This window comes from Chlamydomonas reinhardtii, chromosome 10 (genome assembly GCF_000002595.2).
Source record: "Chlamydomonas reinhardtii strain CC-503 cw92 mt+ chromosome 10, whole genome shotgun sequence".
Taxonomy (NCBI): domain Eukaryota; kingdom Viridiplantae; phylum Chlorophyta; class Chlorophyceae; order Chlamydomonadales; family Chlamydomonadaceae; genus Chlamydomonas; species Chlamydomonas reinhardtii.
In genome coordinates this window covers 5,024,927-5,045,166 of record NC_057013.1, presented here as the reverse complement: position 1 = coordinate 5,045,166, position 20,240 = coordinate 5,024,927, and the positions used below count along the sequence as shown (strand labels likewise).

The 20,240-nt window shown below is 65.4% G+C and overlaps 4 protein-coding genes across 4 annotated transcripts in view; 2 read left to right on the top strand and 2 right to left on the bottom strand.

The window, feature by feature from the left end:
* Positions 1-81: 81 nt before the first annotated feature.
* On the top strand, positions 82-8,007 carry CHLRE_10g455700v5 (uncharacterized protein). Its single transcript, XM_001698495.2, has 9 exons — positions 82-1,828; positions 1,974-2,710; positions 2,964-3,160; positions 3,473-4,095; positions 4,403-4,551; positions 4,920-5,121; positions 5,333-5,446; positions 5,789-5,875; positions 6,189-8,007. The coding sequence occupies exons 1-9, from the start codon at positions 353-355 to the stop codon at positions 6,681-6,683; spliced, it is 4,080 nt and encodes a 1,359-aa protein (XP_001698547.2). The 5' UTR covers positions 82-352; the 3' UTR covers positions 6,684-8,007.
* A 344-nt stretch (positions 8,008-8,351) lies between these two features.
* CHLRE_10g455650v5 (uncharacterized protein) lies at positions 8,352-11,045 on the top strand. The gene is made up of 3 exons (XM_043067055.1): positions 8,352-8,784; positions 9,040-9,652; positions 9,933-11,045. Exons 1-3 carry the CDS (start codon positions 8,598-8,600, stop codon positions 10,486-10,488), a joined length of 1,356 nt encoding a protein of 451 aa, XP_042920452.1. The 5' UTR covers positions 8,352-8,597; the 3' UTR covers positions 10,489-11,045.
* A 240-nt stretch (positions 11,046-11,285) lies between these two features.
* Positions 11,286-15,881, bottom strand: CHLRE_10g455625v5 (uncharacterized protein). Its single transcript, XM_043067054.1, has 3 exons — positions 14,927-15,881; positions 13,337-14,520; positions 11,286-13,187 (listed from the first exon to the last, which is right to left on the bottom strand). Exons 1-3 carry the CDS (start codon positions 15,345-15,347, stop codon positions 12,780-12,782), a joined length of 2,013 nt encoding a protein of 670 aa, XP_042920451.1. The 5' UTR covers positions 15,348-15,881; the 3' UTR covers positions 11,286-12,779.
* A 58-nt stretch (positions 15,882-15,939) lies between these two features.
* CHLRE_10g455600v5 (uncharacterized protein) overlaps positions 15,940-20,240 on the bottom strand; it is a 9,182-nt gene continuing 4,881 nt past the window's right edge. Inside the window, exons 12-18 of the mRNA XM_043067053.1 lie at positions 19,986-20,093; positions 19,541-19,650; positions 19,099-19,177; positions 18,641-18,835; positions 18,104-18,241; positions 17,542-17,709; positions 15,940-17,174 (exon numbers count right to left, since the gene is read on the bottom strand). Coding sequence (XP_042920450.1) covers positions 17,109-17,174; positions 17,542-17,709; positions 18,104-18,241; positions 18,641-18,835; positions 19,099-19,177; positions 19,541-19,650; positions 19,986-20,093 — 864 coding nt within the window. The 3' untranslated portion in view covers positions 15,940-17,108. The remainder of the gene's footprint in view (positions 17,175-17,541; positions 17,710-18,103; positions 18,242-18,640; positions 18,836-19,098; positions 19,178-19,540; positions 19,651-19,985; positions 20,094-20,240) is intronic.

Genomic DNA, 20,240 nt, shown 5'->3' with positions numbered 1-20,240 from the left:
AATCCAGGTTTCCCTGCATGGGCGGGCGCGCCAGGCAAATCCGGACTGCACATGCAATTTCGTAAATTGCAACGCTTTGTCACTTCCGAACCGCCCGATTATATTACGTAGCGTAGCGAAACCAAATTAAAACAAGAGTGCCCCTCACTTGCACGGGCGCTAGCGCTAAACTGTTGGTGTCGTTTCGTGCTCTGTCCCATCAAACTCACTTCAATGCCGATGTTCTTGATGATTATGAGTTCCGGGCTGGATTGGAACTTTTCGCGGGCGTGATTGAATTCGCCAGGGCGTGAACCGGCACGCCTGAGAGCTGCTTCAATTCACTACATCGGGAGTGCTATTGCAGCCCTCCATGTGGACGTCACAGCAAGAGTCAGGCAGTCAGCCTGAGACTGGTGCCGGCTCCGGAATCGACTCCGCAGCTGATGGTGACTCGGTCGCCAGGAACTCAGAATCGCAGGGCCCACCGCCCGCGACCCCAGTAAACACGCGCCAGAATGCCAGCGCTAGCAGCAGCCAGCACCCCACGGCCAACCCGACACCCTTCTCGTCGGCCTTCCCAACGGCCTGGGCCATCGGCGCCGTGGCGCAGCAGGTGGCGGACGCAAACAACCTGGGCCCGCACAGCTCGGCGATGGCCAGCATGGTGCAGCCCCCCAGCGACCTGCTCCCCCAGGGCCTGCTGGCAACCCCCCAGCCCACCACGCCCGGCACGCTGCTCAACGCGCTGCAGTCGCACGCCGTGGGCGGGCTGACACTGGGACCCAACACCGCCAACCCCAACTACACCCCTTTCAGCAACGCCGCGGCCGTGGGGGAGTCGCCGGGCGCATCCGCCGGCAACGGCGCCGCAGGCGGGCCGGGCGTGTCGCCGGGCCTGGTCTCACAGGGGCCTCTGGACTCATTGGTCCTGCCCTCGCCCTCGCTTCTGCCTGGCGGCGTGCATAGCCTGCCCACGCCCACCTCCTCCTCCTCGCACATACCACACCCGGGCTATGGCAACAACAATAACCGCGTTTCAACCTCCGGCGGTGCGGGTGGCGCCGGCAAGGAGGCAACGGCAGACACCGCAAGCAGCAAGCCCCGCGGCGGGGCCGCCGGCGCGGGTGCGGGCGCTGGAGGGCAGTCGGGCTACCCCCCTGCCGGCAGCGGTGGAGGCGGCCGGGGCGGCGGCCAGGGCGGCTATGGCCAGGGTTACAACGGCGGCCACGGCGCCGGCGGCCAGCGCGGCGGCAGCCAGGGCAGCGGTCCCGGTGGCGGCGGCGGCGGCGGCTACCGCAACCCCCAGCAGCACCTGCACCCGCACCCGTACCAGCACCCGTACAACTACCAGCAGCAGCAGCAGCAGCAGCAGCAGTACCCTGCAGGAGGACAGGGCGCGCCGGGTTCCCCGGGTATGGGCTACATGGCCGGAGGCGTCTACTACCCAGCCCGCGGCGGGGCCGGGCCCGGGCCCGGGGCTGGGGCGGCGAGCGCTGGCCGCGGCGGGGGCCCCGCCGGCGGCACGCCCAACTCCGCGCGGGAGCCGCGGGAGGGCAGCGCCGGCAGCGGGCGGCCGCAGGGGGCAGCAGGAGCGGCGGCGGCAGCAGCAGCTCGGCCCATGCGCTCCGCCGGCGGCGCGCCGGCGGCGGCGGCAGCTGCCGGCACTGCCGGAAGCAGCAGCGGCGCGGCTGCCAAGGCGGGTCAGGGGCAGTATGGAGGCGGCGGCGCGCAGGGGCCTGAAGCCGCGGCGGCGGCGGCGGCTGGGGTGCCGTACGGCATGCATGGGCACCCCATGCACCAGGTGCCGTACGGGATGTACGGCATGGTGCCGCCGGGCGTCATGCCGGTGAGTCGGGCGGCTGGCGCGGTGGGAACTGGGGGCGATGAGGGAGTTTGGGAGGAGGGCTTTGGGGACTATTCTTGTTTGTGTTTCACCGCCCGCCTGGCTACAACCTCGCTTGTTCTTGATCAATTTGAATGTAATCCCCCAGGTGATGCCGGGGGCCGCGGTCAACTCGCCGCGCAGCATGGAGCCGCACGGCCACATGGGGCCGCACGTGATGCTGCCGGGCCCGCACCCGCACATGCACCCACACCCGCACCCGCACCCGCACATGCACCCACACCCGCACATGGGCCCCGGCCCGCACATGGCCCCCATGCACCACGCCGCCTACGGCCACATGGGCCCGGGGCCGCACATGGGCCCCGGCGGCGGCCCCATGCACCACCACCCACTCCACCCACTCCACGGCGGTACTGGCGGCGGCGGCGGCGGCGGCGGCGGCGGCGGCCCCATGGGTGGCGGCTACCCGCACCCCGGCCACGGCATGCCTGGCGGCGCCGCCGGCTACCCCGGCGGCCACGTGTACGGCGCCGCCGCCGCCGCCGCCATGCACTACGGAGCCGGCGGCGGCGCCGGGGGCGCCGGGGGCGCCTACGGCGGCGGCATGCAGGGCCGAGGCATGGGCGGCCGCGGCGGCGGCGGCGGCGGCGCGGGCTGGATGCAGGGCGGGCCGCACGCGGCCGGCAGGGGGGGCATGCACGGGCCGCTGGCACGTGTGGGCGGCGGCGGCGGCGGCGGCTCGGGCGTGGGTGACGGTGCGGGCGTGGGCGGCGGCGGCGGCGGCGGCGGCTCGGGCCTGGACAGCCCGCTGCAGGGCCGCGGCCGGGCGGGTCGGGACAAGGCGGACAAGAGCCGCGCCGTGAACGACCTGCGCGGCGCCAAGTGAGTGCGAGCGGCTGTGCTGCGACGGGGTGCTGCTGCGACGCGGTGTTGCTGGGGGGGACTGGATTCATGTTGGATGTGACGGTATCTGGTACCTAATTGTCCATGTTGCATTAAACTGCGGCTGCGACCATGGGCTGCGGCGTAGTGCTGTCAAGCGCAGCTTCTGCTTCCTTATCCAAAACAAGAACAACATTCGCGCGTTTGTGTACCTCGCTGCCTCTTCCCTCGCGCTCTTGTGACCACGCCGCAGCCGGACGGGCAACGTGCGCGCGCCGGCGGTGGTGGCGGCCTGTGCGGCGGCGGTGCCGGCGCTGGACGCGCAGCTGACGGTGCTGGCGGCGGAGCTGACCCCGGGGCCCGAGGAGCTGGCGGCGCACGCGGCGTCGCTGGCGGCGGTGGCGGAGCTGGTCAACAGCCGCTGGCCGGACGTGACCGTGCACGTGTTCGGTGAGTGTTGCTGGAGGGTGCTGCGGCGGGTGTGACTGAGGGTGTGGTGGTGCCGGAGAGAAGCCAAGTAGCAGTTGTGCACGTGGGCGATCCTCCTGCATGAAGATCAAAGGGTGGGGCGTGGGGGTTGGATGGATGCGCGCACGCATGCATCTGCACCGCGCTGACCCGTGTGCCCACCGTGCTTTTCCAACACACACACTGACACACACACACACACACACACACACTGACACACACACACTGACACACACTGACACACACACGCACACACTGACACACACACACGCACACACATACCCGCACACGCAGGCTCTGCCGCCAGCGGGCTGTGCCTGGCGGGCGCCAACGAGATGGACGTGACGGTGGTGGTGCCGGGCATGGGTTGGGACGACCACGTCGCCAAGGCGGCCTTCGTCACGGAGCTGGGCGACCTCGCCTCGGGCGGAGCCACCACCGCCGCCGCGGCCGCGGCAGCCGCGCAGCACGCAGCCAAGATGGCGGCGGCGGCGGCCGCCGCAGCGGCCGCAACGGCGGCGGTGGCGGCGGGCACGCCGGGGGCGGATGGGGCTGCAGAGGCGGGGGATGCGAAGGAGGCGAAGGCGGAGGAGGGCGCGGAGGGGGTTGGCACCGAGGGCGAGGGCGAGGGCAAGGGCGAGGCGGCACCTCCGGCGGAGGCGAACGGCGCGCCTGCCGCCCCCAGCGCGGCCGAGCCGGAGGCTGCTGCTGCTGCAGCGGATGCGTCTCCGGAGCCTGCTCCTGCCTCTGCTACTGCTGCTGCTGCTCCTGCCACTGCTGGGGCTGCTCCTGCCACTGCTGGGGCTGCTACTGCCGCCACTGCTACTGCCGGGGAGCGGGTGGCGCCCATGGAGGCTGTGTCGGCCTTCCCCAAGGCGCGCACGCCCGTGGTCAAACTCACCGTGCCCAGCACCAAGGTGGGCAGGGGGGTGGCGGGTGGCGGTGACGGTGGCATGCGGGGTTGGGGGGTGGGGTGCGTGCAGGAAGTCAATCCGGCCTTACTGTGACGAGCCCGCACCCACTCGCCCTCTCCCCGCCCCCTGGTCATCGGTAACGTCTGCTGTCCCTCCAAGCTCGCCAAACGGCGCCCCACGTTTTTCAACTAGTCATAAATGCAACCCCCTCTCCCCATCTCTCCTCTCCTCTTCTCTCCTCCCAATGTGCCTGGCCACAACTTCGCGTCTCCTTAATAACTAATCATGAATGGCAAACCCTCTCCCGCAGACGCGTGTGGACATCACCATCAACAACCTGCTGGCGCGCGCCAACACGGCGCTGCTGGCCAGCTACGTGCGGCTGGACCCGCGGCTGAGGCAGCTGGCGCTGCTGGTCAAGCACTGGGCCAAGACGCGCGGAGTCAACGACGCCTACAAGTGGGTGCTTCCTAGCTAGGAGGGGGGGAGGGGAGGGGCGGGGGAGGGGACGCCTACAAGTGAGTGCTTGCTAGCTAGGAGGAGGCGGGGCAGGCTGGCTTTTCTTCCGAGGCGTCGACGCTGAATGCCAGTATGTTTGCATTTGGGGCTACATGCCGACAGCAGCAAGTGAACCCTGAGATGCGGGTCCTGTCTACCTGGGAAATAGTGATTATGCTGTCAAAGCCTGCCTCCCTCCCTTGGTTTCTGCTGGTATTCACAACCCTACCAGTTTGGGCTGGTATTTACAACCCTCCCTCCCTCACCGCTCTTACCTCCTCCCCGCTCTTACCGCCTCGCCCATCTCCTCCGCCTCCGCCGCTCCGCAGGGGCTCGCTGTCCTCCTACGCCTACTCGCTGCTGTGCGTGTGGCTTCTGCAGTCGCGCCAGCCGCCGGTGCTGCCGGTGCTGCAGGCGCTGCAGCCGCACACCTACGACGCGGTTGTGGGGCCCTGGCGCTGCAGCTACTGCGACAGCCTGGAGGGGCTGGAGGGCTTCGGCGTCGCCAACACGGAGACGCTGGCGGAGCTGGTGAGCGGCGGGGAGGGAGGGCGAGGAGGAAGGGTGGGAAAAATACATAAGTGGGAGGGAATGGGTGGTTGGGCGGGTGGTTGTGGCGACGGGTGGAGTTGGAGCCACTCCAGCGCTAGACGTCGGCACTTCACATTGTACCTCAATGGCTCTCGTTTCCACATGGACGGCTGTGCCGCCGCACCTCCCACCGGACCGGACCGGCCCGCAGCTGGTGGCGTTCTTCGACCACTGGGCCTGGCGCCACGACTACAACGGCGCGGTGGTGTGCGCGCGCACCGGCGGCACCGTCAGCAAGGCGGCCAAGGACTGGACCAAGCGCCAGGTGGGTGGGGTGGGTGTGGGTGTGGGCATTGTGGTTTGCGTGGCGTACGGGCGGGGTTTGCGTGTCTGTGGATAAGGACTGTATGTTGTGGCGCCGCCGCCAGCGCCACCGCCGTCGCCAACAGCCGCAGCTAGTGCATGCGGCATGCCGCCGCTTCTCCGCTGCATCCCCGCTGGTCATCCCCCATCCTTGCGCACGTGTACCATCGGTAACTCTTCATGCCTGGGCCCCCTCCCCTGTCCTCCCTGCCCTGCCCTGCCTTGACCTTCCCTCCCCTAACCAATCATGACTGTAAACCCCTCCCCTCCCCTTCTCCTCCCTCTCCTGCCCTCCCGCGCACAGGGCAACGAGCGGCACCTGATGTGCATCGAGGACCCCTTCGAGCTCAACCACGACCTGGGCCGGACCATCGACAAGGCGGCCGTACAGGTGCGGCCAGTACCGTACCATGCCGTAGGGCGCCCGGGCAGGACTCTGCGTTTGGTCCAGCTGGCAGCAGCAGCTAGCCCTGGCTGGTGTGTGGCTCTGCGGCCATCCATGCAGCGGCGGGTGCAGGCGCAGATGCAGGTTGAGGTGCAGGTGGAGGTGGAGATGCAGATGCGGCCCCCTGACATGCAGCTTCATGCAGCCAGTAGCCGGCAGCAGCTCCATCTGGCCGGTGTGACACAGTCAGGTGCCGATCCATGCCAGCTCTGCACTGGCAACTAGCTCGCTGCCGCTGTGTCCACAACCCGCCTCACAGGTGCTGCGCCGCGAGTTCGAGCGCGCGGCGCGAGTGCTGGCGACCAACCCCGACCCCCTACCCGAGCTGCTGGCGCCCCTGACTGCCGAGGAGGAGGCCGCGATCGCCGCCGCCCTCAGCCGCCGCAAGTCCTCTCGTGATAAGGATAAGGACAAGGGCGCTAAGCAGCAGGCCAGCGGTGCGGCGGGCGGCGCCGGCGAAGGGGGCGCCGGTGGCGGCGCGGCGGGCGCGGCGGCGGGCGGCGCGGCGGCGCTGGGCGGCGCCGGCGCCAGCGGCGGCGTGGTGAGTCGGGGGAGTGAGGAGGTTGGCTCGGAGGAGGGCGAGGAGGAGGACGAGGAAGGCGAGGAGGAGGGGGAGGAGGAGGAGGAGTACGCCGCTGCCGAGGATCAGGAGCCGGAGGCTGCACGGGTGGAGGCGGCGGCGGCGGCGGCAGGTCTGAGCAGTGCGGTGGCGAGCCTGGAGCTGAAGGAGGCTGGCAGTGAGGGGCAGGCGTAGACAGCTGCGTCTAGCTTGTCGGCTCGTTGTTTGACGGCAATACAATCTGAGTTTGCGCGTGGGTGCTGAGGAGAAGCAAGATAACACGGGTGCAACATGGTCAAGCCACACACGGAAGCGCGCTTGCGGAAGCCGGGAACATGACGGTACATGGCCGGACTTGGCGCCTAACCAGCATACGGTATAGCAACAACGCGACACATCCCTGCTCTGCCTAGGTGCCTTGCACGGCGATGCGCGTTCGGATGGCTTGTCTTGTGAGTATGCAAATGAACTTTCATCCCTTGCCCTGTTGGTGACCCCAATCGACGACGGGTGTTTGTATGCGGCAGGGTGAAGGAGCGGGGTGTCCATATAGCCTGCTCGTGTGGACAGCAACAAACCAGGGCCATGCTGCAGTGCATTCGGAGGGAGCTATGCGCAGTACAGCCTTGTTGCGTTTGACGACGGGAGAGAATGTATGTAGGGTGGTGACTGGTGAGGCTCTGACAGGCGTGTCGATTCTCAGGCGTCAATGATGCGAGCTCGAATGCGGTGGTACGGTTGGCGCTTTGGCGTAGCCACGGGCAAGGAAGGCCGATGGCCGATAGTATTCGACTTGCGCAAATGCGCGCTCTCGCTTCCTACAGCTTAACAATGAGACCTGGTCTGGTAGCTCTGCATGCTCGAAGAAATGGTGGAGATGCAGAAACGGAATGCTTGCTGCCACTGAGAGAGGGAATTCGACGACCGTGTGCCGGATCACGCGCGGTGGTGCTGGGTGCAAAAGATTATGGTGTGTCACCACTGGGGGTGTGCACGGACGGTGCTGGCTATCGGGGTCCGTTTGGGCCCAAATGATTTTGAGGTGCGACGCGGAAGAGCTGTCGTGGGAGGTGCTGTGAGCCAAGTGCAGGCCGCCTCGTCACAGTCGGAGCTGGGTGCGCGGGTGTGATGCATGGATCCAGAGCGCCATGGTGTTTCGATTTTGCGGCGCCAATTATTTACCCGAGCCCTTTTGCCGGCCCGGACAGCTGCACAAATGTGCTAATTGAGAAGCGAAGTTATCAAGTGTGGGTGAATGGCTGTGAGGAACACCTGTTCCTGACGAGTGGGGCTGTGCCATGGCCGCACAGGGTGGCCGAATGGTGTTGGAGGAGCGCCATACCCAGGGCGGCACCTGTGCGGGGGCAACTCCGGGCCGGCGCAATCAAGGGGCACCCGTGGGGGCGTCTCCTGATGTTCCTGACATTCCTCGAGGTAACGCCCGGTGAATCGCCCAAGGCCCGACGCAACGGTGGACTGTCAGATGTTCAGGAGGTCCGGAGCGCTCGCCACTCTCAGTCAGGTGGGGCAGGCAGCCAGGTAGTCAGGGCGCCTATCAACCGAACTGTCCGAACGTCGAAGGTTCCTGCGCCGCCCTGGCCCAGTGCCTGCGCCGGCCATGAAGTACGCAGCATTGGGCAAGCCGCGAGCCCAGCAACGCGCTGAGATCCTGGGGGCACGTGCTTAGGCGTGCTTCCAGGCAGGGGGGAACTGCACGGGGGAACTGTGTCGGATGCGTGCCACGCGGGGGATGCGGGACGCCGAGCCCCCAGATGCGCCCCACGACCGATCAGCATGAATTGCGAGCCGGGCCTCGGTGGCAATTATCAAAGCACTCGACGTGACTATAATGTAATGTCCGCGGTACCAAGCTCCGTAGCTGCCAGCTCGACTTGTCGCTATCGCGCCCAGCCTGGTCCTCGCGGCCTCCGAAGCTGCGACGATAAACCCAAAGTCGCCAACAGCACTCTTAGTTAACGACAAACTCACAGAATCATATCGCGTTGCAAGCAGCGAGCATCGGCGAGCCCATCCGAGCACAGGTCCCAGCGCCAGCCCCGACACAGCGCACTCACGCGTCCTGCTCCCGGCGCGGCGCCTCCGGTCGCGATGCACAACCCGCTAGAGCCGCTGCTCGCCGAGCAGGGCGTGGTGATCTTGGACGGCGCTCAGGGCACGGAGCTCGAGCGGCGCGGCATCGACATTGGCGGCTCTAAGTTGTGGAGCGCCCAACTTCTGATTGATGACCCCGATACCGTGCAGGCCATCCACCTGGACTACCTGCGGTCAGGGTCAGGTGCGGTGTACGGACGGATGGATTTGTATTGTACGGCATGGGTGTGTGCAGGCCTACCTTGAGGGATGAGATGTCGAGGAGCTGGGGCTGCTGAGGGTGCTAAGGGTGGGAGAGGGAAGGAGGGAGGCAGGGCGAAGCTGCAGGCTGTGCGGAATGCGCCGGCCGTCGCGCTGTGCGGCGCCGGGGCAGCTTGTGCCCGTACGACTGCCCGCACAATAACTCTCAGCGTACACGCGTGTGCGCATGTGTGTGCAGACGTGATCACCACCTTCACCTACCAGGCCAGCCTGCCGGGCTTTGCGGAGGCGGGCGTGGACGCGGCACATGCCGGCCGGCTGCTCAACCTGGCGGTGGACCTGGCGGAGGCCGCCCGGGCCCACTTCATGAGGGAACAGGAGCAGGAGCGGGGGCAGGAGCAGGAGCAGGGGAAGGAGCAGGATCAGGGGAAGGAGCCGGGGCATCAGGGGCAGGGGCAGGAGCAGGGGAAGGAGCGGGAGCAGGGGAAGGAGCAGGGGGAGGAGCAGGAGCAGCAGGAAAGTGGGCAGCACGGACAGAGACTGAGAGGCGCGGGCAGTTCCGCGGCAGGTGGCGGCAGCGGCAGCGGTGACAGCCGCCGCCATGCCGCAGCCGGGCGGCGGCGGCGGCCGCTAATCGCTTACTCATGCGGATCCTATGGCGCCTACCTTGCCGATGGATCCGAGTTCCAAGGCGATTACGCGGATTCGGTTTCGACCGATGCGCTCATCGAGTTCCATCGGGCCCGGCTGGATCCGGTTCGGTCGCGGCACGAGATTGACCTCATTGCCTTTGAGACGGTGCCGTGCCTGAAGGAGGCGGAGGCGATTGTGGAGCTGCTGCGGCGGGAGAGGTAGGTGCGGGGGGCGGGCGGGGGTGCGGGGTGTGGGCGCGTGGCATTCTGAATGAAAGGGAACGAGGGCTGGCGCGGGGCGCGAGTGCCTGGGGTGCGCAGTGGCCCACAGCAGGTGCCAGGCGGGGGGAGCAAGGAGGCGCCGTTCCGATGTGCAGCGCTCGTGTATGGCCCCGCTGCGCATTCGGGCCACATCTGTGCGTGTGTATCATGTGTGTGTATGTGTATGTATGTGTGTGTGACCCATCACCCCATCCCTCCACATCCATGCCCCATACAGGTACTGCAAGCCGGCGTGGATCAGCTTCAGCTGCAAGGACGACGCCCACACCTGCCACGGGGAGGACTTTGGCGCGCAATGCGTGCCGCTGCTGGCGGCGGCGGCGGCCGAGGGGCTGGTGGCGGCGGCGGGCGTCAACTGCACGCCGCCGCGACACGTGCCTGCCCTCCTCGCGGCGGCGCGCCAGCAGCTGCAACAACTGGAGGTGTCGGCGGCGGCGCCGCCGCCGCCATCGCCGCCGGCGGACGGGATGCGCCAGCAGCAGCAGCACTTAGCGTGCGCGCCGCGAAGGCTGTTGCTGCTGTGCTACCCCAACAGCGGCGAGCAGTGGGACGGCGCGGGGCGGTGCTGGCACAGCGCACCCGACGACATTGCAGAGCCGGGGCGCTTCGCGGCGGCGGCGGCGGACTGGGTGGGGAGCCGGGCCATGGCTGTGTCGCTGGTGGGGGGCTGCTGCCGGACGGGGCCGGCACACATTGCCGCGCTGCGGCGCCGCCTGGTGGCGCCGCCGGAGGACCGGGCGGCGGCGGCGGCGGCGGCGCCCGCACTGCAGTAGCGAGTGAGGGTGAGTGCTGGCGGTGCTGGAGGCAAGGCTGGAGGCAAGGCTGGAGGCAAGGCTGGAGGCAAGGCTGGAGGCAAGGCTGGAGGACAACACGTGCTGTGTGGAAAGTCCTAGCTGGGGTAGGCTGTGCGCTGGTTAGGCCTGATGAGGAGACTGTTTGCGCGCGGCACGGGACTCGTCGTCGGTGTGAGGGATTAGGTAAGGTGGCTGGTAGCTAGGTTGAGGACGGCTGGGGAGCAGGCGGAGCAGCAGCGGCGGAGCCGCCTAGCCAGCCGCTTCCCCTGGAACTAGGACGGAGCTGCTGCGTGGCAGAGGGGCAGACGGGCGGTGGGTGTAGGTGGCTGGCACGTGGGTGGCGTCACGGCTTGGATGGCAGGGCGGTAGGCGGTTGAGATGCTGCGTGGTTCTGTGTGGGTGCTGCTTGGTGTGTGGATCGCAGGCCTGCCACGGGGCAAAGCTGCGTAAAATAAAGCAGACAGGCAGGCAGGTCGTCCGTATACATGGCATTCTTCCGGAAGTGTCGCCCTGTAAGGCTGTAACAAGCACGCACGCGATGTATCTGACACACCGGTGCGGGCCGCCTGGCCCAAAGCAGAGAATGGGAGTGGCAATGCATGGCGAGGCGACCCTGTTGCCAACGGCGGCATCACCCGAAGGCGCGCTTTGGCCCAACTGACCAGACAATGGCGTCGCGCTGCCATGATGACAACTGCTGCATCACTCTCAGACTACGACCAACGGGCGGGAACCAGGGATCAGGAGTGCTGGTTTAACATTTTCACCACCATTTGCACCTCCGTTCTTTACATTCTTGCTGATTGGCCGTTCGTTAACCCCGAACCCCCTAGAACCGTGCCTACGTCACCCATTTGGCACGAACTGTCACCTCCCACCCATCTGCACGCACGGACTGTCCCTACTCCTGTTGTCCATGCACCACCGAACGCGCACAGGCCCCCGTTCGTTCCTTGTTATTATTTAAATACACACACACATGTGTGTGCATGCAAAAGTACGTAATGCCTGCGTTAGTGCGTTCCTGCCCAAATAAACCAGGCTGAGTGTCTTAGCAACGAGCACGTGCCCAACAGACCGCCGCCCACGGATACCAGTAATAGACAAAGAAGGAATACTGCACAAGTAAGGCACAAAACTATACATGCGCCCAATTACGGCACCGAAATGTCACCGCGCCCGAGGTGTCCCCTCTTTCGGTATGCCACCGTGCTGCTCCGCACGTTACCTGATCGAGCCACCCTCCCTGCAGGCGTTCTCTCAAACACGGCATCTATCCTTCTATCCTGCTGACGCAGTCCCCGCCGTCCCGCCACGCAACCGCTCACCACTGGAGGCCACTGGAGGCACAACCAGATCTATAAACGCATAGGCTACAAAAGGTCTTTATACAAACGGAAGGAAATTGCAATACAGTGCTGGCAGCAGGGCGCGTGCATAAATGCCACTGCATGAGCTCATGCCGCTGCAGCCCAAGTAAGTCCGTAAGAAATGCAAAATTACGATTCGTACCAGAAATCACAAGGGTTGGCAGCGTGTTACGGTAGTGCCCCTATCCAATTGCTCAGTCATGCCGCGGCTTGGCCTTATTTCTTGATTATATACCGCCCGCTCCCTGCTGTGCACTGCCTCACGCATGTCTCGCCTCATCACAAGCCCATGGCCCATGGCCCACGGCCACGCGTGCCACCGTGCCGTACGTGTCGTGCGTGCGTTTCCCCCAATGTGTGTGCCGCTCATGTCTCTCCCTCTGTCCCTCATGTCTCGAGCCCCCCTCCATTTCCATAAATCCATTTAATCACCATATGCGTTCAAGGGACACCGGAACGCCACACACGGCGTATACGGTATGCAGCAAGCGCGCTTCAATCATGTTTGTTTCAATACGCTGCCGACGACAATGCTTCCCAGTACCGTATCATTCCACTTCCGAGTCCTGCTGCCCGAGCCTCACTGCACTGACCAAGTCTCATGACGTGCATTGGTGCATACTACACAGTCCGCCGCCCCCCCGCCCGCCCCACACGGTTGGGCTTGCTGGGTTCTGAAATGTACTACCCCACCGCCCCACCCGCCAGTAGCCCAGCAGGCATAAGGTTGCATCCCGCCGCCGGACTTCGATAGGCACCACTGCTGGCGGCAACGCTCCCGCCGAGTGCCCGTATGCCCCTTTCCATCTGCACCGCCTTAATACCGCCACTGCTCCTGCCCGTCAACGAACCCCGCCCTCCCCGGCGTCATCATCCATACCATACCAAAGCGCAGCAAACCTAGGAAGGGAGGGCAAAGGCTGTGCCCATCAGGCTTGTTTGCACTGCCGTGAGGGCCGGGGACATGGGGACGGACGCATCAGGAGCGCACCCGTAGGAGCTCGCACAGCTCGTAGGAGCCCGAACAACCCCTGCCGCCGCCGCCGCCGTGCTGCTGCCTCCAGCCCCGCCGCCGCCGCCGGCGCAAAAGAAAGCGCTGCTGCTGGCATTATTAGACGTCGCGTGCGTCAGCGGCGGTGGCAGTGGCAGCGGCAGTGGCAGCTGCATTTGCTGCTGCCCCTGCTGTTGCTGGGGGTGCCATGCCGGGGCCATTATTGCTGGCACCACAGCAATTGCGTCTTGCTGCGCCTGTGCTTGTAGGCACTGCTGCTGCTGCTGCTGCTGCTGCTGTTGTTGCTGCTGCTGCCCCTGCAGTCCGCCACCCGTCATCAGCAGCACGGTCCGTGCACGGTCCCGCCGCTGCTGCCGCCACCACCACCACCACCACCGCCGCCGGCAGCAGCACGAGCCCGTCGGCGGAGCTCAGCCGCCGCCGCCGCCGCTGCGGCTGCAATCACGTCCTGCTGGCCAATAGGCCTCATCGTCATCATGCCGTCATCCTGAGGCCAAGAATAAGTGCCGCAGCTAATAAGGCGCGGCTGCTGCGGCTGCGGCAGCGGCTGGGGCTGAAGCTGCAGGCAAGGGCTACTGCTGCCCCCGGGGCTGTTGAGGATGCTGCTTGAGGTCATGCGCCCGGCAATCGGCGGTTGTTGCTGTGGCCACAAACGGGGCCAGCAGGCACCGACGCCGCCCTCACCGCCGCCGCTGTCACCCCCTGCTGCTGCTGCTGCTGCCGGGCCCTCCTGCTCGTCGGGGCTGCCGCGCCACGCCTCATACAGGTCCCGGACATCGGCGGGCGCTGCCGCAGCCGCAGCAGCTGCCGCGGCCCCTCCTGACGGCGGCGCCGCATCTCCCGCCGACAGCGCTGCCATCGGCGGCGGGACCACAGCAGCCAGCGGCGCGAAGGGCGAGTCGAATATGCCGCCGCCGCCATCGTAGCCCGCGACCGCCGAGACGGTGCAGATGCTCGACGCAGATGTGGCGGCGGAGGTTGCAAGAATGAAGGCCGGCGGCGGCTGTGCAACGGAAGAGTAATGCGGCGTCGGCCCACCGACAGAGCTGTCGCAGCTGATTGACCTGATCCTTTCAAGTGGAGGCGGCACGCCAGCCGCAGTCGCGGTTGAGGGCAGAAAGGGCGGGACGCCGGCGGCGTAAACGCCGCCAACGGCACCCGCGGATCCGCTGCGCCCATTAATAATGCCGCACCGCCCAAGCCACTCGTGCTCTTGCTCCGCCGACGGCGGCGTCATTTCGGCCTGCTGGTTGCATGTCTCCCATGTTGACACCGCCATCTGTTGCTCATGGTGGTAGTGGTTGTGCTGCAGGTGCTGCTGCAAAGGCAAGCGCTCTGCTGCCAGCGGCCGCGGCGGCGGCAGCAGCAGTGACGGCGGCAGCGGGAAGGCGGCGGCGGCGGCGGCGTCTGCGTGCGTCTGTTGTCCGCTGCCACTTGTGCGGGGTTGCAGGCTACTGCTGGTGCGGCTGGCGGCGTTGGCGAGCATTGGGAAGTGCTGCGGCGGCGAGTGCCCATTATTGCTGTCGAGCGAGAGCGGCGGCTCACAGGCTACGGTCGTTGCCGCCACCAGCAGGAGCGGCTCTGCCGTGGCCGGTGCGGTGCTGGCGTTGGCGCCGGCGCATGCTAGTGCTGCGCAGCAGAGGAATTGAAGTAGGGCGTGGGCGGTGGCGCGCGTACATGCACGCAGCAGCAGCAGCGGCGTAATACGAAACGTTCCTTGGTTGGCCATGCATGCATGCATGCCATGCGGTTAATGCGGTAGTTGCCGCCATAATTATGACGTGCCCGCCCTGATGCGAAACGTTCCTTGATTGGCCATGCATGCCGTGCCATACATACGGTGCCCGCCCTATAGCTAGTTATAATTGTGCGGTGTTGTCGTGTCCCTACTTTGCAGTTTGTCGTGCGCAATGCATGAGCCCAATCCGCAACGGACATCTCCTTTAACCGGCAAGAAACGCTAGACCGGGACCCAATGACACGCCATGGAAGCGACGGACACCTTCAAGCCAGCAACGCAACCCTGCCGCCGCACCTTGTAGCGCTGCAGGCATGTGGCCAAGAGGCTCGCAGAAACGTGGCGCCGGTGACGTACGCACACCGGCGCCCGCCTCGCGCGTGCTGTCGATGTCTACTACCGGCTGGGTGGAGCTGCTGGCGGCGCGGAGGTCGTCGCCAGTCGCGGCCGACACTCTCAGAGGTGAAGGCTGGACCGCCGCCCCACGTGCGGCCGGCAGCAGTGTTGAGTCAGACACCCGCCGGACCGCGGCAGCATCCAAGCGCCGGTCGCCGTTCCTTGAGTTCTGTCCCAGCTCGCAAAGCGCCGACCTCTGCTCCAGGGACTCGCCGCACGGCAACGGCGCCCGGTTGACGGTCGTCCCGACTGAGAATCGCCGTCTGTCGGCTCCCGTTGCAGCCTGGTTGCGGCTCAGCCTGCAGCCGATGATACAGCGCATGCATATGTGCTCAGTTCGCTTTTCACCCTGTTTCACCCGTGTGGTTTTGCTTGTTCACGGCGCCCGGTTCACAGGTCCAAAACTGCTGCGCCGCTCAGTACCCGCCCGCAGATCTTGAGGAACAGCGAGACAAACGGTGCAGGTTTTACCGCTCAATACTGTCCAGGTGCTCAGCCTCTTGCGCACGCGCTTTGGCCAGCGCCTCTCGCCAAGCCGAACACTGCCCCGCTAGCTCTGCGACCTCGCTCTCTAGGGCGGCAAATTTGCCATGCATTATATCGACTGGGCATACTTTTTGCCAGCGCTGCTCCTCTTCCTCCTCGTCGCTTTCCGGCGCGCTCCGGCTCCGCTTGTTGTTGCGACGCGGCTGCTGCTTGGACATTATGTAAGAGAGAAGATTTGAGCTGCGTTCAGGTATACTATGAAGCCGAGGTTGTGGCCCCTTCAGAAACGTTCCACGCACACACCGCGAACTAAAGTGCAAGTAAGGGATGGGCCCACCCGTTTGAGCGTTAGCACCAATTAGTGTACAGCATAAACAACCTGGTGTTAATTATATATAGTGGCATCCTGGGTGGAAGCAAGGCATGCGCATGTGAAACGACGGATCTCAGTACCATAAATGTGAGCGTCAAGGGACCTTTTGCAGCGCCGGTCGGTGCACGTTAAAACGCATACTTTAGAGGTAAATCAGACACCGAATGTTATTAATTGCATGACAGGACGCGCATGCACGCCCTGATGCACGCCTGCCCGTGCCCGCTCCGCAGAGGATCATACTCGGTCGTTATCCACCAGAAGCTGGCGTTAACAAAATAGAACTACGGCGGCTTTCTAACAAGCTTTAATCGGCCGTCAGTCCCAAGCGCCCCGCAGCGCCCGCCACTTGACTCGGCCTAACTCCCGCCGGTGCGAAAACGGGCGCAGACGTGCGCCACCAATACACGAGGCAATTTATCCTTCGCCCCTAACTGCCTTGCGTAACTGGCAGCAGAAGGTTGCTTAGAAGCGTCATCGCGGAGCACGTGTTGGTGCAGTCATGTTAGGAGGTGTTTGGTGGTGCCCCAGCCCGCGGCCTTCGGACGCCACAGCAGCCGGGGAAACGCCCGGGTCTGCTGTCCTCGCGAGGCTAAACGCCGGTGAACGAACGCTAGCCGCGCCGCACCAACCCCCTTGTCAACGTGGCAGCAGCCTAGCCACAACCACACCTGTGCACGCGACACACACGTTCCTAGCAGACCACCCCAAAACCGTCGACGTACATGACCAAGTGGCGCTCCTACCTGGAGGCCGTGCATGCATACTGTGTACATACGCTCTACCCCACTGCGAATGACTCATGTCACGCACAAGCAATGGCTTCACAGGCATAAGCCCTTGCAGTGTCTCCTCCTGACCATCCCTACTCGCGCGCCGCATGGTGCCTCCTGCCCAGCCTTGCCCTGAACCTTGCCCTGGCAAGTCGTCCTACCCAGCCTCACTACTACACCGTCGACACTGCCCGACTGCCGCGGCACGCTACATCACACGCCTACCCGTCTCCCAGGTCAACCGGCTGGGGGCTGCCCACGCCCTTGCTACGACCGCAACACCCGCCGTATGCACGCGCTGCTGCGCCGCTTGGGCACGAGTCAGCCGCCTCCGTCCATCGCACTCCACTTTCCATGCTGGCCTGCCAGCCTGGCCCAGTCTCCTCCCCTTCGTTTTGCTCCTCCTCCTCTCCCTCCTCCTCCCCCTGTTTTACCCCTCCGCCTACCTCGCTCACGCCAGGCAGGACTGCACGGCGGCCAGGGCGGGGTCGCCGCGCAGCAGGCTCACCAGGTCGTCCTGGGAGGACACACACACACACACACACACACACACACACACACACACACACGGGGGAGCAGCGGCGGAGGAGGGGCGGGGCGTGTCAGTGGCCACACAAGGACAGGACCGGAACAGGACCGGGCAGGACGGGACTGCCCCGCACCCTGCCTCTGCCCGGGAGCTGCACGCCCCTGTGCCCCGATGCCACACCGCCTGTGCCCCGAACCCGAGAAACAACCACGCACAGCCTCGCCCTCTGTCTGCCTTCCCTCCGCTTCGGCGAGTATTTCATCCTTCTCCCCTCTAGCTTGCTTCAATCCTTCAATCTGACATACATTCTCATGGGACTGTTGCACGCAACCCACCGCCTTCACCCCCGTCCCACCTGCGGCACGTTGAGTGTCAGGCGCATGGCCGGCCCCTGCCAGCCCGGCTCCGCCAGCACCAGCCGCTGCCCGCCCAGCGCCGCCGCCGCCTCCACCACGCGGCTCAGAGGCAGCGCGGCGGCGGGAGTCAGCAGCGCCAGGTGGGAGGTGAGGCGCGCGTGCAGGGCCTGTGTGCGTGTGGTGGTGGTGATGGTGGTTGTAGGTACCAGTACAAACTGAAGTAAAAGTTCGGGTGGAAGGGGGTCGGGACAAGGAGGTTTGGGGACAAGGAGGTTCAGGGTCGGGGAGGTCAGGCTTGGGTGGATGCTGCCCCCCCCCGTAATCCTGGGTCTGGGTTTCTTTGGATTGGAATAAACTACACCCCAATCCCTTTCCACTGCCGCCCCTGACCCCTCCCCCCGGGCCCACACACATCCACGCACACGACCTGTTTCCTTGCACCCCCGCATGCACAGTGCTGGCCCTTTCCCCTTTGTGCTTCCTATCCCACACCCTCCCACCCTCCCCCCCATCCCACCCAGTCTCCCTCCCTCCCATCCTCACACGCACGCCCCCACCCACCGCCACTGTGACCTCGGGCCTGTTTGTGGCGCGCGCCTCCACCAGCAGCGCCACCAGCACCAGCTTGGGCGCCAGGCCGGCGGCGCGCAGCAGCGTCATGTGCAGGCTACCGTACATCTCCTTGATGGCGGCCTGGGCCTGGGGGGGGGGTTGCAATCATGGGCGGTGGGAGCCGGTGGGGTTGAGGGGTTGGGGTTGAGGGGTTGGGGTTGAGGGGTTGGGGTTGAGGGGGTTGAGGGGTGTTGGTGAAGGGGTGCTGGGGTTGGGGTTGGGGGTGGAGGGATGTTGGTGGTGGAGGGGTGTTGATGAAGGGGTGCTGGGGTTGGGATGGTGGTGTTGGGGAGGGGGTGGTTGGGGATGGTGGTTACATTCACGATTATTTAAGAAGGGGGGGAGCGGCTGGGTTAACTCTGAACCACTTCCATAAGGAAACAGTCGCGGGTCAGAACGGGTGGGTGTGGAGGGGCTGGTGTTGGTGTTGGGTTGGGGGTGGTAGTGTCGTGCGTGCTCCTTAACACACGCGTCTGCGCTGCACACCTGGCGCACGCCGACCGCGCCGGTCAGGTCCTCGGGCGGCGGCTGCCCCCGCGCCGCCGCCGCCGCCGCCCGCTCCGTCTCCGCGATCTCGGTGGCTCGGCGCAGCAGCTCCAGCGCGCGGCGCACGTCGCCGGTGGTGGAGGCGACCTTGCGCGCGCAGAAGTCGAGGGCGCCCTTGGCCACCGCGGTGACGCCCTGTGGCGGGGCAGTGGGGGGGGACGTTCATGATTAGCAAAGGGAATGGGGGAGGGGGTACATTCATGATTAGTTAAGAAGTCGTAGACGGTAGACCATCTTGCGGGACATGAAGCGTTAGGGGGGGTCGCGTTGAGCAGACCGGGCAGGAGCTTCTCGTCACCCCCGCTCGCTCGCTCATCTAGCCTCACCCTCCGCACCAGCCATTGTGCACCAGTCATGCCTTAGTCATGTAGCTTGCAGCCCCGCCAGCAGTCACCCACCTGCAGCCTGCTGTTGAGGATGAGCTGCAGCTGCTCAAAGTTGTAGGGGTTGAACGCCAGCTTGGAGCCAGACAGCCGACTGCGGCGCAGGGGGTTACATTCATGATTAGTCAAGGAAGTGGTAGACGGTAGACTGGGGGGGGCACACACATATCGGCGCAACGGCAGGGTATGTTGTAGGCCAAGCGGGATGTTGAGGCTGAGATCTTAGTCAGGCTTAAGTTCGCTCGCCCCCTAGAGAACGCCGCATCCGCTGCACCGCTGCGCTACAGTGTTTGGGTTTGGCCGTGTTGTCGCCCCCCCACGGACGGCCGCTCATGTGGTAACGACTTCGTCTGCAGTGTTCAGCGCATTCTGTACCGCTTTTCCAAACATCCTTGCAAACCCCACACACACCATACACAAACACACATACACACACACACACACACACCGCCCCCACCTGGCGATGCGCGGCAGCACGCGGCTGTCCAGGTCGTGTGTGTTGGAGATGCCGATGACGGCCAGGCGGGAGCCCTCGCGCATGGGCCACTCAAACAGGTTGTACAGCACCTGACGGGCGGCGGCGCGTGTGTGCGTGCAAGGGGGGTGGGGTAAATGATACCAAACCCTAAGAAAGAGAAGGGGGATGTGGTTGCACGCGCGCCTGATGATTTGGTCCCATCAAATCCAGCGCCACCGCCGCACACGGCCGCTTTCTGGTCATGACTAACGGGTGCGAGTTAGGCGTGTGCACCATTCCCAGTAACCAACTGCGCACCCAGCGATAGTGACGCCAGACCCCGACGCGCCCATTGTATCCCAAGTCCCAACGTCCCCGTTCACACGCCACACCATATCGCGCACACACATCCACATGTCACACACACACACACGTAGCGACGCACCGCCTGGTCCTTGGTGATAAGCACATCGATCTCGTCCACGATCAGCAGCGTCATGTGCCGCCGCCCGGCCGCCGCCCCCACGCCGCCCGAAAACGCCTCCTCCAGCGCCTGTGCGCCGGGCCGGGACAGAAAGCGAGCGTGTCACGAAGCGCATGGACATGGGGTGTAATTACTAGATATGGGGCGAAGTTTACTACGTAAAAGTCCATGCACACCACCTCGTTGATCACTCGGCGTGATTAGCGCGACTGCTGA

What these genes read in the sequence shown, in the direction of transcription:
- CHLRE_10g455625v5 (XM_043067054.1), bottom strand. Translation starts at nt 15,347, where the DNA reads ATGCGCTGTATCATCGGCTGCAGGCTGAGCCGCAACCAGGCTGCAACG. An exon ending in CATGCCTGCAGCGCTACAAG is followed by an intron (nt 14,521 to 14,926) that starts GTGCGGCGGCAG and finishes TCTGCTGCGCAG; the next exon opens with CACTAGCATGCGCCGGCGCC. An exon ending in GGCCTATTGGCCAGCAGGAC is followed by an intron (nt 13,188 to 13,336) that starts GTGATTGCAGCC and finishes GGCGGACTGCAG; the next exon opens with GGGCAGCAGCAGCAACAACA.
- CHLRE_10g455700v5 (XM_001698495.2), top strand. Translation starts at nt 353, where the DNA reads ATGTGGACGTCACAGCAAGAGTCAGGCAGTCAGCCTGAGACTGGTGCC. An exon ending in CGTGACCGTGCACGTGTTCG is followed by an intron (nt 3,161 to 3,472) that starts GTGAGTGTTGCT and finishes CCGCACACGCAG; the next exon opens with GCTCTGCCGCCAGCGGGCTG. An exon ending in CGGAGACGCTGGCGGAGCTG is followed by an intron (nt 5,122 to 5,332) that starts GTGAGCGGCGGG and finishes ACCGGCCCGCAG; the next exon opens with CTGGTGGCGTTCTTCGACCA.
- CHLRE_10g455650v5 (XM_043067055.1), top strand. Translation starts at nt 8,598, where the DNA reads ATGCACAACCCGCTAGAGCCGCTGCTCGCCGAGCAGGGCGTGGTGATC. An exon ending in CTACCTGCGGTCAGGGTCAG is followed by an intron (nt 8,785 to 9,039) that starts GTGCGGTGTACG and finishes ATGTGTGTGCAG; the next exon opens with ACGTGATCACCACCTTCACC. An exon ending in GAGCTGCTGCGGCGGGAGAG is followed by an intron (nt 9,653 to 9,932) that starts GTAGGTGCGGGG and finishes TGCCCCATACAG; the next exon opens with GTACTGCAAGCCGGCGTGGA.